General features: G+C 38.0%; 1 protein-coding gene across 1 annotated transcript; it reads right to left on the reverse strand.

Annotated features, from left to right (window-relative positions):
- Positions 1-1,677: 1,677 nt before the first annotated feature.
- Hint3 (histidine triad nucleotide binding protein 3) lies at positions 1,678-13,735 on the reverse strand. The gene is made up of 5 exons (XM_038340390.2): positions 13,369-13,735; positions 10,225-10,342; positions 7,288-7,357; positions 5,648-5,774; positions 1,678-4,743 (listed from the first exon to the last, which is right to left on the reverse strand). The coding sequence occupies exons 1-5, from the start codon at positions 13,522-13,524 to the stop codon at positions 4,711-4,713; spliced, it is 504 nt and encodes a 167-aa protein (XP_038196318.1). The 5' UTR covers positions 13,525-13,735; the 3' UTR covers positions 1,678-4,710.
- Between the last annotated feature and the right edge of the window lie 3,696 nt (positions 13,736-17,431).

Below are 17,431 nucleotides of genomic sequence, written 5' to 3' on the forward strand. Positions count from 1 at the left end.
TCTCCGAGTCTCTGTTTTCTTATAAAAGCTGGAATATTGCCACCTACAAATGACCGTTAAAAGGATAAGGTATAATAATATTCACACTTCAAAACAGCCTATTGCATGGGGCCAATAAATGGCATTGAGAAAGATTTCTTTTTTAAATGAGAATTCCTGCTTTAAAAAAAAGATTTGTCTGTCTGCTGCCATGCTTCTCCACTGTGATGAGGATGGACCCTTAGCCCTCTGGAACCATAAGCCCCAAATAAACACTTCCTTCTGTAAGTTGCTTTGTCCATGGTGTTTTATCATAGCAACAGACAAATAACTAATACAATGATATTAAGCTCCTCAGTAAACCTTGAGTGTGTTATGGTAACATTATCAGCATCATAAGGTACATAGAGAGATACAGTGGATTTGTGGCCAGACATATACATGAAACACTGATGTAATAGATATAAAGATAGTATATAGTAAAAGATATAGAAAGATATAAATAGATATCAACTGCAAAAAGATATCAAAATCCAATGACAAGAAGTATCCCATCATATCTTGGCTACATTATATAGAAAGCCTATGCTAGGAAAATATAATACTCTGTACGGGAGCTGCCAAGAGTATATTGTTGCAACTGAGAATGAAAGGTATCAGAAGACCTCACAAAGGCTAGTGTGAACTTGGAATTTAAGGGATGAAAGACTCTCTTAGGACTGGAGAGGGAGGGAGAGTGGGAGGGAAATGGGAGGATGGGAGGAGGTGGAAATTTTTAATGAATAAAAAAAACTTTTAAAAAAAAGATTCTCAAAGAGGACTGGAGAGATGGCTCCATGGCTAAGAGCACTGGCTGCTCCTCCAGAGGTCCTGAGTTCATTTCCCAGCAACCACATGGTGGCTCACAGCCATTCGTAGTGAAATCTGGTGCAGGCATACGTGCAGGCAGAACATCATATACATAATAAACAAATCTTTAAAAAAATAGAGTGGGGGGCTGGAGAGATGACTCAGAGGTTAAGAATACTACTGCCTGTTCTTCCAAAAGTCCTGAATTCAATTCCCAGCAACCACATGGTAGCTCACAACCATCTGTAATGAGATCTGGTGCCTTCTTCTGGCCTGCAGGCAAACATGTGGGCAGAACACAGTATATATAATAAATAAATATTTTCAAAGAACTGATTTTGTTGTAATAGTAAAAGTGCCTGGTACATAGCATGTACATTCAGAAAATAAACTAAATATGGGTTAAAGCAAGATATGAGAATCGACCAATAAGAAGCTACAGATAACGGGCCAGGGGCCAGGCAGTGTTTAAAAGAATACAGTTTCCGTGTAATTATTTTGGGTAAAGCTAGCCGGGTGGCGGGAGGCAGCCCACCGCTCCTTCTACAGCTTTGCGCTACTACTCCAGCACCACACCAGTCTGCTTCCTGCCATGATCATGGACCAACCCTCTAAAACTGTAATCAAGCCCCCAGTTAAATGTTTTCCTTTATACCAGTTCCTTTGGTCATCATGTCTCTTCATAGCAACAGAACAATAAAAAGTTCTTGATCTTTGATTCTTTATATGAGAGAAAAGGTGTGTCTCCATCTTCAAGGGTGAAATTTTTTATTCCATTCAGCCAGTTTATTAAACACTTTTGAGTTTAATTATGGATTTTAGTAATATTAAGAGTACAGAGAATCAAAATTTGACAGATTACTTCATTTTTATTTTCTTCTAGTTACTTTATCATAATAATTTTATAATTATACACTAGTATCACATGCATAATGTTCTCAATACTATTTTAAACATTTTATGTGGTGTTCTGATTAAGAATGGACCCCGTAGGCGCATATATTTGCGTGCTTAGTCACTAGGGAGTAGAACTGTTAGAGAAGGATTAGAAAGGTTAGGTGTGGTCTTAATGCCGTGGTGTGCCTTGTTGGAGGAAGTATGTTTCAAAAGGCCCAGTATCTCTCTCTCTCTCTGCATACAGATCACAACACAGCTCCCATCTACTACTCCAGAGCTGCCTGCATGGTGCCATGTTAACAACATACCAAACCTATGAAACTGTACGCAAGCCCCCAATTAAATGCTTTCTCTTATAAAAGTTGCCTTGGCAAAGGTGTCTATTCATAGCACTAGAACAGTGACTAAGACACGCTATTAATTAGCTTTGCTTTGAATTGATGTTGTGGATAGGTAACGAGTAACCAAACACTAATAAAAAGACTAAGCGGATTTTAACTGTAATTTGATTATTCGTCATTATAATTAAAGAAAAATTGCATTAAAAATGTTCTTTCAATGATTTTTTAAATTTTGTTATCTCGTTGTATGTGTGCATTTATAATGGGTGGGGAGATCCACAGAGGTCATGTGTGCCAGTCAGAGGACAACTTTGTAGGCTCCTTTCTTTTCTTTTCCACCTTTACATAAACTCAAAGATCAAACACAGGTCCTCAGGGTTTACTGTCAGACAGTAAGCACCGTTACCCACTCTGCCCCCTTGAAAAGATATAAACCTATACAAACACAATCAACCAGCTAATTACATTTTTTAAGACCCCTAAGGGCATTTAAACAATACCCTGACCATCTTCCAGGTACTCTTATCATGGGGTAAATTATATCACTGCAAGTTCAGAGTAAAACATTCAAAGGTTGCATCTTTCCTGAAGTTTGTCTTATTTTTACTGGTATAAAAAAAAACTGTGATTGCTAGCTATGCAAATGATCAGAAAGTTATTATACAAGGCAGTGCTATAAAACCTATAAATATAATTTTGAGAATAGCCTCTGCACACAAATCCCTTTCTCCATCTCTAGTGAATAAGCTGAAATTCAAATGTTTGTATAAATTAACAGTGGAAACAGAACTCAGTTCTCAGCTTTCCACCACTGTTTGTCAGCCTAACACTGAGTCTTGAATTTAGGTGTTACCCACTTACTACCTATTCTCAGTAGTGGTCTCCTTCCATGGCTTCTTTACCACATTTAACACACTAAAATCTAATAAATTATTTTTGCCTAACCCCATAGCATTGGCAACTGACCTCTATCATTTCTTTAGTTCTGAATAGCAATAGTGTTTGGCACTTATTAAATATTAAAAAATATTTGATGAATTAATTAATTTTAATCAAACTAGACAACACTTGACTGTAGATACTGTAAACAAGCACTGTAATAACTAGTGTGTTCCTAAAATCACTTATCATCATGCCAAAACAATAAACTAGAAATCTTAGCTGATTTCTATAATGCACTAGTCCTCAGGTTCCTGTCCTGCTGTATACATAACAATATTAGACAATGGCACAATGCAGAATCATCTTTCAACACCCCATCTCCCTTCACTCACCACTGTGTAGATAATGCCAATGGCAACTTCCAATTAACAGTCTCTACTAAATGATATACCAATATTAGCACTATATTATCAAGATAAACTCCCTATCTATGTCTCTTTCTACTTTCAAATCAAGTCTTTTTTCATAACACTGGGTCTAACCACTAGGCACTTTCATTTTCCATTGCTACAAAAGCATACCATATGACAATAGTTTTCATACATTACTAATTTGTATTTTTCCTTATCTCCTCACAGGTAAAATTACACATAAATTTTATTAGATAACCTGTTGTTGGTTACTATATTCATTTAAAATTACACTGAAGGAGTTCCCTCTTACCTAAAGTTTCACCTTCTGCAACCTGACTTTTAATAGTGTCAGTTATCTATGGCTGACCCAAAATATTAAATGACAAAGTGCCAGAAATAAACAATCCATACATCTTAAATTGCATGCAGTTCTACACAGAACAATGAAATTTCACAGCATTCCACTCTATCCCATCTGTGATATGAATCATCCACAATCTGTATGCATTACCCACTTACAGTAACGACCCCAGTTATCAGATTAACTGTCACAGTATCCTTAGTAGTTGTGATCAACATAATATGGCAACAAAGTACAACCATGGACATTGGCAGCATTTCAATTGTATCTTGTTATAACTGCTCTATTTTATTAGTATTATTATTAATCTTTTACTCTGCCTGTCAAAGATATGCATTTATAGAAAAAGCACAGGACACATTATAGAGTCTGGTACTATCCTGGGCTTCAGGTAAAGGGTAAACTAATATATGAGTGTGTGTGTGTGTGTGTCTGTGTGTGTGTGTGTCTGTGTGTGTGTGTGTGTGTTTCTGAAACCAATGACACATATATAAATGTTTCTGTCATCGAAATGAGAGAATATTGGTAGTATGGTATTCTTCATTTTGAAAATTTATGTGTAAGACAATAAAACTATCATAAAATTGCCAATTTCTTTTTCTACTTCACTGCAAAAAGGTTTCAATTTTATATGCCAGTTTATTCATCATAAATTATTATTAAGACTACTAATACATGAAACCTGAACTTTAAAGAATATAGGAGTCATCCTGATTAGCAAAATTTATATTAAATGAACTTTTAGTTATAGTATCTTAAGCATAAAACCTTACATAAGCATCAAAACAAAGAAATCAGTGACAGAGTACTCACATAACTATATTACAGATCTCAGAAAATAGACATTCAGAAAAAAATGTAAGGCTACTCAGTGGTAGTATCATGTATATCCAGCAAACCTTCAGACTGCAATTAGACTTCGAAGAGAGCAAAACAGTAAGTAGCTCATCCTGAGTCAGGTTCAGGAGCTTGTCCATGGTTCACATTTTTATTTTCTTAGCTTTTCAAGCCAATAATCAACCTGTAATAATAATAAAAGGATAGACATGAATATATGGTTCTTTGTAGTTACCACTGCCTCTATTAGATAACATGAGCATAGAGGATTTTTAGAAAAGTGACGCTGTTCTGTGTGAGCCTACAATGATGGATACAAGTCATGTATCTGTCAACACTTACAGAAAGTACTGCAGTCAGAGTGGAAATTAAAGTAAGCTAAGGACTCTGGATAACAATGATGTGTCAGTGTTGGTTCTTGGCTGGCAATAAGTAGGCCACTATGGTAGGGACGCGATAGGAGGAGGACTGGGTATGTATGTACCAGCAGAGGAAATATGAAAATACTGAACTGCATTCAGTTTCCAGTACTGCAGAATAAGAACATGAGCTTTTAAAAGATACTGTATATGATCTTTCAAGTAAGAAAAGTCTGAATCTATATCCAGATCTGAATTCTTAAAGCTCTGCTTTTCTATATATGTTCTACTTATCATCTTATAAAATTAGATTGCCCAGAACATTCCCTCAAATCAAAATTTACATTTGGAATGGAAATATAGCATGAGCCTGCAATCCCAGAACCTTAGAAGACGGTGGTAGGAGGATCCCAATTTCAAGGCCCATCTGGATGATACACAACACTCTGTCTCAAAATTCAGATGGGGGGAGGTTTGAGATAGATCAACAGAATAAAATGTTGCCTACTAGCATAAGATGACCCTGGTTCAAGACCCATCAATGCAAAATAAATAAGTATATACATCAATGCAAAATAAATAAATAAGTTTGTTAAAGTGAGTGTTAGAGACAAACAGAACTCTGTGTCTAGGGCTATCAAGAAAAATAAAACAAAATGAAAATAAAAACAGAAAGGTACAAACACTTTAAATATGTTGGTGTGCTGCTGGTGCAACAGGATTACTTACTGTGACAAACCAGTAAGAATCTGGTCTGTAAATCAATTTTGATAAGAAGCCCAACTGTTTGACTGGTGCTATGATATGAAGGTGCAGATGAGAAATGGAACAGAATGGTGGCATATGGAAACCCATTCTGTAACAGAAGAGATTATCGAAAAGTCACTTCTCAATTTTTAAATTACTTGTAAATCACATAAGATTAAAAATATCCAAAGGTGAACAAATTACCATTCATTGATCATTTCTTGTTTTCTTTATGCTCTTGAGTATTTGCAAAGTCCCTCGTGTTGAAGTTCATAGACAATGCATACCATTTATCAAAGAAAACCTGATAAGACCTCTAGAGAGTGTGGATTGCATTATTACTAGTCACTTCAGTACTTATCAAAATAAGCTTAGTTCTGCAAAGGAATGTGCCTGTAATGAATCTCAAAGCAAATGTACTAGACATTACTTTAAGACATTGCCAGTAGATGGCAGGCTTTTACCTCTAATAAAATACTCAGACAGTGACCAACATTTCTCTAGTAAGATCAATCCAATCATTATTACAAAAAAAATCAAAAAGCTTTTGTCATCAGATAAGGTTGTTAAATACTAAAACAATTTATATTATTTGTTGATAATTTCTTACTTTATAAAACATAAGATTATTCTTTTCAATAGGAAAGCATTTAAACTCTTAAAATCAATTAAATGTTATGGGTTTTGGCTCAAACTTTGTTAAATGCTAGAGTTCAGTTCAGCAAACAATGAACTCAAGTTAATTTTATGCTAGAAGCCTAATAATGGTGTGTGTTTGTGTGTGTGTGTGTGTGTGTGTGTGTGTACAGGTGTGGCTGGTATGCACACTCATACATATCCAGAAAATAACATTGGATGTCCTGGTTCATCATTTATCTTGAGACAAGACCTTTTTCTGAGCCTGGAGCTAGACTGTCAGCCAGCAAGCCCCAGAAATCCTCCTGTCTCTGCCTCCAACCATGCTAGGATGCTAGGGGTACAGCCCTTCCTGGGTTTTTACCTAAATTCTAGGGACTCAAACTAGGGTCGTTATGGCTGTATTGCAAGCACTGTTGCTTATAGAACTATCTCCTTAGTCCCAACAATGTTTTTGGTTTGTTTTTTTAGTTTTTTTTTTTTGTTTTTTGTTTTTTTTTTTTTTTTTGCTTTTCAAGACAGTTTCTCTATGTAGCCCTGTTTGTCCTGGAACTTGCTCTGTAAAACAGGCTGGACTCGAGTTCAGAGATTCACCTGCCGATGACCCAAGTAGGGATTAAAAGCATGCACCGCCACTGCCCAACCCAACAATGTATTTTTAAGCCATGTAAGTTTACATACATTAATTCGCTTTACCCAATTTTATAGAAATTAAAATATGGAAAAAGAAGGGAGGACTTCTAACTATTTTACCTACTTATTGTTTATATACACTTATCTGTCTAATGTACCGGTGAAGGTTTTCAGAAGATGTTGAGGCATACAAAACAGGTTTATTACAATTATACTAGCAATAAACTATATTCTCACTTCCAGGAATACTGTATCTAAAGCACAGACTCTGTCACTGCTACTTCCCTTTTCATGAAAAACAAATTTCATAAAATTCAGTAATTAATGTTGGTTTCTACGCAAAGTGTACATACCTCACATCTGTAAAGTCAGTGAAATTATTCCTCTCAAGAATGGTTTTTCCAACAGCTACCATGCTCTCAACTGTAAGACAGAAAAGAAACTATACTATACTATGGGACACAGTAAGCTCACTAAAACTTTACTTTCTTTGGGGTACTTACTTTGTCTTTACTTGTCTTTTTCTGGTATCTTTTTTAAAAATTACTTTTATTTTTGTGTATGTGTGTGTCCAAGTGTATGTCTGTGCAGCATGTGAAAGTCCACAGGGGTCAGAATAGGTGTGCGGTTCCCTAGAACTGGAGTTACAGACAGTTGTGGGCTGGCATGTAGGTCCTCTAGAAGAGCAGAAAGTGTTCTTAACCTCTGAGCCATTTCTTCAGCCCCATTTTTTCTGTTGGACACTTAATTTACTGAATTTGAAACTCACTTTCTTCTCTTTTTTTTCAAAAAGAGTTTATTTTTTAAAAGGTTTATTTTTATTTACGTGTGCATGCCTGTGTGCATATGGGAAAGGGCCCACAAAGCCAGCAGAGAGCATCAGATCCCTGGAACTGGAGTCACAGACTATCATGAGCAATCCAACGTGAGTGCTAGGTACAAACAAGCCTTCTGGAAGAGCAAACGCACTCTTAACTATAGAGCTACCTCTCCAGCTCCTTAAAAAATTTTTAGTATTAGCATTCAAAGGTACAAAGTTCCCTTTAGGTACTTTAGCTATATCCTACCAATTTTAATATGTTGTGTTTTTATTTATTTAAAACTCAGTATCTTCTTTATTTTGGAATTATTTAGAAAAGTGTTATTTTATTTAGAAATTCTTCTTTGAGAGCAGAGGTTATGAGCACTGGCTTCATTCAAGAACTAGGCTCAATTCCCAACACCCACATGGCAATGCATAACTGTCTCTAACTCCAGTTCCAGGGGATCTGAAACCCTCGCACAGACAAACACGCAGGAAAAACACCAATGTACATGAAATAAAATGAACAAAAATATTCTTTGACATATTTAATAACTATTTAGATGTCTGTTTAATTTTAAAGTATTTACTGCTGTGATAAATATCTAATTTAATTCCATCGCCTTCAGATTACATATTTGGGCACCTGAACTCACCCTATGCTATAGCCACACTGATGAATATCTTGCATATCACCATAGAACCTTCATCTGGCGATGGATGAAGATAGAGACAGAGACCCACATTGGAGCACTGGACTGAGCTCCCAAGGTCCAAATGTGGAGCAGAAGGAGAGAGAACATGACCAAGGAAGTCAGGGCCGCGAGGGGTGCGTCCACTCACTGAGACAATGTGACTGATCTAATGGGAGCTCACCAAGGCCAATTGGACTGGGACTGATGGTGCATGTGCTCAAACTGGTCTCTCTAAACATGGCTGACAAGGAGGGCTGACTAAGAAGCCAAGGACAACGGCACTGGGTTATAATTCTGCTGCATGTACTGGCTTTGTGGGAATCTAGTCTGTTTGGATCCTCACCTGCCTAGACCTGGATGGCGGGGGTTCCCATCCATCCTTGGACTTCCCATAGGGCAGGGAACCCTGACTGTTCCTTGGACTGGAGAGGGAGGGGGAGGGGAAGTGGGGGGAAGAAAATGAAAATGGGAGGAGGTGAAAAATTTGTAAAAATTATATAATTTAATAAAAAAAAACAAAAAGGAACATTTGGTTATAAAAAAGATTTCAAACACATTAACTGCTACAAGCTTTAATGCTCAGAATATGATCTACTTTGTTGAACATGTGCTCTTAAAAAACCATGCACTCTGCAAGTAAAAGTTCTAAAAGTGTCAATAGCAATAAGCTAGCCTTGACATTGTTATTGCATCCTTCCATATACATTTCTCACTTTATCAATAACATAATAAAAGTTAAATTCAACAACTTTTAAGATTTTTATATGAAAATATTCAAATACAAGTGGAGAGAGGAATTAATATAATGAAATTCCAAACCCCATTAGCTTGAATATTTATATTTGATATGCACTAGCTATAATAACTAGCTAAAAATTACTAATTATTACTAATAATTGTAGAAGACTCTCTTCTCCATAAGGCTACTACTACCTTAATGATAAATAAAACTTCCTAGAGGTTTTATGATCTCTAAGAAATAGCCAAAGAATGCAATTGAAATTTTGGTAATAAATACACAATCAATCAATCAGGTAAATATAGGTTAGATATTATCTCTATAAGTATAAATGCTACCTTGTGGTTATAAATCATTATGTTCTAAAGCACATGGAAAGAACTTGAGATAACTAAAGAATTTTGTAGAATTTGGAAACAAGTTTTCTAACTGGTAATTCAGTCATCTACATGCCCATGAACAATAACACTACACAAGATGTTCTGTCTACACGTTTTCTTATTCACCTCTCTAGAAATCTGGCCTGATTCAGCTATGTTGTTGGCTATCATACAATACTGCCAAACCAATACCAGACCATGGTTAGTTAGAAAGACTACTAAAAGATTGAAATAAACTAAAAAAAGTTTTAGGAAAAGATATCAGAAAATGTCAAAGAAGGCAATGAGCAGGAAATACAGAATAGTTCTGGAAGAAATAAAATTGGAATCTCCTTTTCAGAAGCTAAAAGTTCAAAACCCTCATAACTAAACTCTGGCACTAAGTTATCTGCATCTGAAACCATCAGGAAGTGTAAACTTATATAGATAATACATCAGAACTTGTTTAGAATTTTTCATAGCATCTTCCAATTTCAAAGTCAAAAAAACTATTATTTAAGAAAGCATAAAGCAAAGTCTGAATGGTGGCACACACATGCTCCTAATCTAAAAAAGGGAATATTTCAAAAGTTCTCACTTTCTTCTTGATAATTTAATAGGCGTTTATATCAGCACTGACATATTTAAAGGCAATTCATGTAATAAAGCCACAGAGAACACTGCTTCCATCTTACCCATTTCTACTTGATCTCTGTTCAGTTCCTTGCAATTTCTAATATGCTTCTTTGGCACCACCAGATAATGATGAAGTGCCGCTGGTTTGATATCTTTGAAGCAAACTAGGTCTTCATTCTAAAGAAAGAGGCATATTTGTTGGTAAATTAAAATAAAACAAACATCATTCTGCTCTGCTGTGACTTAACACTATAAATCTACAAAAGGAAAATGGTATTTCAGTTACAATTTATGTCTAATGAACATTTTTGTGACTTGCCTTATTTAAATTCACAAAAAGCAGCTTAAGCTTCTGTCATGGGGAATTTATTATATTAGGTCAATTTCAAGGAACAATTAATTATAAGTAAAATTCATTAAAATTTCCTTACCAGAAATCTCAGTTTTAGGCAGTGATGGCACATACCTTTTATCCCAGCACTTGGGAGGCAGAAGCTGGTGAATCTCTTTTGAGTTTGAGGCCAATCTGTTCTACAGAGAGAGTTCTAGAACAGCCAGAGCTACACAGAGAAACCCTGTCTTGAAAAATCAAAAAGAAAAAAAGACATCTTGGTTTTAAATCTCACTACACGTTTTCCCGTCTCTAGTGTAAGTTTTCTTCTCTAAAATTCTCTAAAAATTAAAATAAAGGTTAAATCAATAAACAGTTTTTCTCAGCAAAATTCCCTGGATACACTGTTTTCCTTCAATTCCCCATCTTAGGAATCAGAATTCAATGTCAAGAGAACCTCACACCCATACTGTTAACCTTAATTATCTAAGATAAAGGCACAGCAACTACATTTTGATCCATTTTATTTCAGTCTGAGTAGCAGATAAGCACTGATAACAACAGATATTTTGGAAAAGGTTAAGATAAAGCTATCACAGCATGGGCTAAGGAGAAGGTTGCTGAGTAAAGTGCAAGCCACACAAGCTGACAACTCAAGTTCAGATCCCAGCACCACATAAAAAGTCAGGTTGGTAAAAAGAGCTCGTTGGTGAAGATGGGAGGTCCTTGGTGGGGTCTGCCCACCAAGTTTTAGGTTGAGACTCTGTCTCAAGCAATAAGGTGAAGAGCAATAGGAAAAGACACCCACCACTCATCTCTGGCCTCAACATATGCACATACATATACAATACAATATCAATACAATAAACCAATACCAATACAATAAACTATGTTTTAAATTTAAAGACAAAGAAACTTGATATTTCAGTTAGCTGTTACTTGCATTTCCACTATGCTTTTAAAATACTGGTTCTGTGCTATTTACTGTCTTCCATTGCTACTACTGACCCAACTATTACTTTAAAAAAAGAGAAAGAGATTCAGTTCCAAAGTTATGATGGCAAAAATATGAAATTGTTTGTCTATATCCACATATAAACGTTTTAAATTATTTTTCTCTTTTGTAGTGCTGGTGATCAAACCCAGAGCCTCACATGCTTGGCCAGTTCTGCCACTGAGCACACCTCCAGACACAGCTGATCTTTATATAATGACTTCCCAAAGCAAAAAACTTTTGAAGCCAGATGTCCATAACTCAAAGACAATGTTTAAAATTGTCCAGTAAGCCACTGAATAGTTATAAAAAGAAATGCAAAGGATCTCTATATAGCTATGAAATTATTTCTCTGAAAGAGTCTAATTTATTTTACAGTAAGAAGCAGAAACAGTTATAATGTATAAGGTTCTACCATGCTGTTCTGGTTATAATTCTTATAGACTATTCTAGAACCTGCTTCTCTTATTCTTCCAATGATTTTTCTAAAAATAATTCTCAAAAAATATTTTTTGCTTAAAATCTCTACAACAATTTCTTCCCACTAACTATACCTTGATATCTAAAACAAGGGAGTATACTGAAAGAGTTCTTGGTATCATGCTAAGGTTTCAAGACAATTTTGGTTAACAAAAGTAGAGTTAAATTAGCACTGAGATATTTGCTTAGTATGGGCTCACACATGGTGAAATTTAACCTAGGGTATCTTGTTTTTTCCATTTCTAAGAGTCCTTTTCTCTTCATCTAGCCTTGGCTGTCCTTGAACTCACTCTGTAGATATAAATGTTTTGGCCACAACTGCCCAGCTGTTTCTCAGAGCTCTTAAAGATAATTCATATTAAAAGTATGAGATACTAATGCCGGTCATGGTATTTAAGTATTATTATGTATACCTGTGCCTCATACACAAAGAGTAAGACACGCCTTTGGAACTGCTATGCTCTCTGATAAGAATATATGGTGTACCTTTTACTCAAATGAATTCTGAAAAATACAGTAAGAAAACTATATAGAGATCTGCGAAGTGAGGAATTTTCTCTGACTTTTGTTGGAAAGGTTTCCCAAACAAATTCTTCATAATGCTGGTAACTCTGATTATTCCACGGCAAATCATTTTCTCTATACTTACTTATGTAAGTATATCACTCCTTATGTAAGCCCAATCCGTTCAGGTGTTTACAACAAATTTATGTGTGATGAGAATTTTAAATGCAAGGTGATTAATCTCTTTAAAAAGATTAATTTTTTATTCGGGATGATGGGGTACAAAAAAAAGTTAGAGCCAGAGGAAAGGGGGGTGGGGGTTATGGAATAAAGATGCCCAGGCATGGCACGGCTGTTGTACTCTAGAACTCAGAGCAGCCACGATTACCTGCACGTGATCTGCACAGAACTGAACCGTGCAAAGTCTTGCCATGAAGAGGGGCGGAACTCAGGGTTGATGGGGGAGGAGACATTTTCTAAAGTGGTGTGACCACTTACAAGTCACTGTTAAGTGACAATTTGACTTCAGACCCAGTCCCTAAATCCCCTCCTATCCTGTTTTCAACCGAACTCACGCTTCTTCACCACGCCCATGTTCTATTGCCTGCTAATTCTTTCCTCTCTACCCATAGCAGAAGTGTGCAGAATTTAAAATTACTATCTGGAGACGCTGACGACTCCCGACAATAAAAGCAAGGGCGGAGTGCACTTGTGTTGCAAACGCATTATGGAGGCGAGGGTGCCTGCCTCTGTCGCTACCGTGTCTCCCTACACAGCAGCAAAGGGACCGCTGCAGGCCTCCGGGTCCCAGCGGGACCGCGGGGAGCAGGAGCCAGCGGGTAGGGAAGGGCAGGGCGGTCGGGGTCCCACCCACCCCGGCCTGTCGCCGCCCACCTCGCAGTGCAAGAGTTCAGTTTCGGGCTCCTGCCCCGCCGCCACGCGGCAGAACACGCAGGTGTGGTCGTAGTCGCCGGACTCCGAGGTCGCAGGCGAGGCCACCGTACTACCAGGCTCCGGCTCTCCAGCTAAGTCCACCTGCTTCTCAGCCATGGCGGCCGAGAGGCGACGCCCAGACCAGCTGACGGACGGACACCCGCGCGCACTCTCCGGCCCTGGAGTCGCCGCCCCTGCGCGGCCTTCCTAGCGACGGGAAGTCGACGGGCACACGGGAAGCGCTAGACTCCGGGAAAGGGAGTCAAGCACCGGCGCGAGGCCTAGAAACCGACGGCCATTAGAGGGCGGGCGAGGACGCCTCTAGGGCCTGCCCCGCCCCCCCGCGCGGCGCGCCGGTGATGACGTCGTCGCGCAGCCGCGCACACAAAAAAAAGTGTTTCCTGAAGGCTAAGTGCCTAAGTGTAGGGGTTTGGGAGCTGCCAGTAACCTTAGTCGAAAGTGCGAAGGACATTGTTTTTGCTTCTTCACAGTGTATTAGGCTGCTGTTATAAAATGAAAGAAGCAGTATAAAAGTTTTATCATTTTCTAAAGGTTTAAGAGGATGAGTAAAATGTAGAGAGCCCTGTCTGGCAAAGTCAATGTTAGGTCTTTTCTGTGTTCAGCCACAGAAATTTTAGGATCTGAAACTAAAAACGGCCAGACTGAATTTCACATGTGGTTACTTTTTGTTGTTAACGGAACGATGTAAATCAAAATAGGAGTCTTTCCTACCACGTTTATGTCATAAAGAAAAGACTGTACTTGAGAAGTTCCTGCCTGCTCATTGGTATGTCTGATCGGTTGGTTCACTGCAAGAATTTTCTCTTTTTTACCCCCCTACGATTTAGAAAACAAAAACAAAAACTTTTAGTAACAATCATGCCCAAAGAAAAATTGTCAGTTCTTTAGGTATGATTTGACCTCAGCTTTTTAGAATACATGGCTGAGCACCAAATATGCATGATGTTTCTCTACTTGTGAAGCCAAGCAAGATTTTTTTTATTACAACTCTACAGAAAGAAATAGATTCAGAGTTTTTTCTTGATACCTAGATGATGACACAGTTCAAATGACTCCTAGATTCCATAGAATTTTTTTTATAATACACTTTAACAAAAGTGAGGTGAATTCTGACTGGATAGCCCATGCTGGCCTGGGAACCATCTTACCTCAAACCTCCTAGTACTGTGCTCCCCGCACTTCTCTTTTGATGCTGAAATTTTACATAAAATCATTGATTTTAATATTTGTGACATTGGTGATTGTTGACTTTGGATTCAGTAATGATTATAAGTGAATTGTGCTGTCATCGAAAACAGTAACACAGGTAAAAGTACATGCTCCCTCAAGACTCATTACAACAGTAACACAGGTAAAAGTACATGCTCCCTCAAGACTCGTTTACATTCACTTTGTGGTTAGCCACTTGGGTGGATAATCACTATCGGAGCTCCACAGATCCTCAGAAGTCAAGGCAGGATTCAGAATCAGAAAATCAAACCTTGCCAAATTTAGGTATTATTGCTTTCTGTGTCTGTTTTAAGATGAGTTGCATATCACTGGGGTTTTTTTGTGTTTTGTATGTATGTTATATATAATAGATTATAGTAGTTATAGGGCATAAGTTCTTTAGTTCTCAGTTCCTTACCAAAGTGTTTCTTCCTCAATAAGGTTAACGCTGACTAACATTGGAACCTCCACCTAACACCTTGCTTCCTCTTTATCTTGCTCTAATTTTTCTGTTGCATGTCAATCTCCACATATTTAAAATTAATTAGTAATATGCCACATACATTTAAAATGTATGCATTTGATTTAGTATGTATATTTATTCTTACTGCCCCATCTCTGTACTGGCTGGTTTTATATGTCAGTGTGACACAAGCTAGCGACATCTGAGAAGGAGCTTCAGTTGAGGAAATGCCTCAGGGAGGTCCAGTTGAAGGGCATTTTCTCATTTAGTGATCAGTGACAGAGGGTGATGTGGGAGTCCTCTCTGTGTGCTATGATTACCATTAATGAATAAAGAAACTGCTTTGGACCTAGAACAAGGCAGAACTTAGGTAGGCAGGGAAAACTAAGCCGAATGCTGGGAGAAAGAAGGCAGAGTCAGAGGGAGATGCCATGGAGCTGCCACTGGAGATAGATGTGCTAAAACTTTGCTGGTAGGCCACGACCTTGTGGTGATAAACAGATTAATAGAAATGGGTTAAATTATATGTAAGAGTTAGCCAATAAGAAGCTAGAGCTAATGGGCCAAGCAGTGCTTTAATTAATACAGTTTCTGTGTGGTTACTTCTGATCTAAGCTTGCTGGGCAGGCAGAAAGAACAAGCTGCCCTCCCTCCTACAGGAGGGCCCAGCCCATGGTAGGTGGTGCCATCCCTAGGCTGATGGTCCTAGGTTCTATGACAGCAGGCTGAGCAAGCCATAGGAAGCAAACCAGTAAGCAGCACCCCCCCATGGCCTCTGCATCTGCTCCTGCCTTCAGAATATTACCCTGTTTGAGTTCCTGTCTTGACTCCCTTCAGTGTTGAAAAGCAATGCCTAATTCAAAATATCAGGCTCTGGTATTTGTTATAAGCCTAATAAACCCTTTCTTCCTCAAATTATTTTTGGCCATGATGTTTTGTGGCAGCAATAGAAACCCTAACTAAGACAATCTCCACTGAATGCCATCTCTACAGAAATTATCTCTTGTGCCCGTTCATATATGTACCTGCAGTAGACTACTACACTACAGTACCATAGCAGTACAGTAGAGTAGTCAAGACTATAAAGATTTTTGACCTCATAACTGGAAGGCTGAGGCTGCCATTCACCAAGATGGGTACTCTGTGTGACTAAGAGATGGTGGGCAGACAGGGAAGATCAGGCATTTTGTTCTGGGCATGTCACATTGATATGCTCTATTAACTGAACTGCTGTGTATAGGCTGTTTATTACAGTAAACAGTTCTAAAGCTCTTAGTGTCTTAAACTAAAAAATTTTAGTCAATGGGCTTAGTGGTACACACCATTAATCTCAGCACTTGGGAGGCAGGAACTGGTTGGTCTCTGTGAGTTCAAGGCCAGCCTGGTCTACATAGTGAGTTCCAGGGCAACCACAGAGACCCTGTCTTGAAATCTATCAAACAAGCAATCAAAATGTCTTGCCACATTTATGTTCATAGCAGGCCAATTTTTCCTGATATTTATATACGCAATGATACTTGTTCTAGCTACTTTTATGTCACCTTGACAGAAGCAAAGGTCATTGGAGAGTAAGGAACCTCAATGGAGAAAATGACTCCATAAGATCTGGCTGTGGGAAGTACTGAAGAGCATTTTTTAAGTTAGTGATTGACGGGGATAGCACAGCTCACAGTGGGTGGTAGTCTGGTTTTTTGTTTGTTTGTTTGTTTTGTTTTTTTAAGAAACCAGGTTTTAGCAAGCCATGTGGAACAAGCCAGTATGCAACACTTCTCCATAACCTTCCTACTTCATCCTGGGTATTAGGAATCCAGGCATACGCCCAGGTCTTGGTGCTATGCTCTTGTACTTGCAGATTTTTGAACTAAGCAATATCTCTGTTTATGAGAAACTCAGCCTTGATCTTATTGCAACTGAAAATGGACTAAGACATGTCTCGGAAATTCATCATGCTAGTTGCATCCACAAGTTGTGGACCAAAGTAAATTGCATAGCTGACCCTGGCTTCATCAAAATAGAATAAATATAATCACATCACTGGAAAGGCAGCTGTAGATGGAGACCAGTCATTCATTCCCACCCACCCAGACTCAAAATAATCACACAGAAACTGTATAAATTACAACACCATTTGGCCAATCACTTAGGCATATTTCTAGCTAGCTCTTACATCTTAAATTAACACATTTCTATTATTTTATACTTCACCATGAGATTGTGGCCTAGCAGCAAGATTCCAGTAGGCTCCCATAGATGTCTTTCTCCTTGTTGGCTACATGGTACCTCTCCGACTCTGCCTACTTTCTCTCAGCAGTTTAGTTTTCCCACCTAACT

Source organism: Arvicola amphibius, chromosome 8 (genome assembly GCF_903992535.2).
Source record: "Arvicola amphibius chromosome 8, mArvAmp1.2, whole genome shotgun sequence".
Taxonomy (NCBI): Eukaryota; Metazoa; Chordata; class Mammalia; order Rodentia; family Cricetidae; genus Arvicola; species Arvicola amphibius.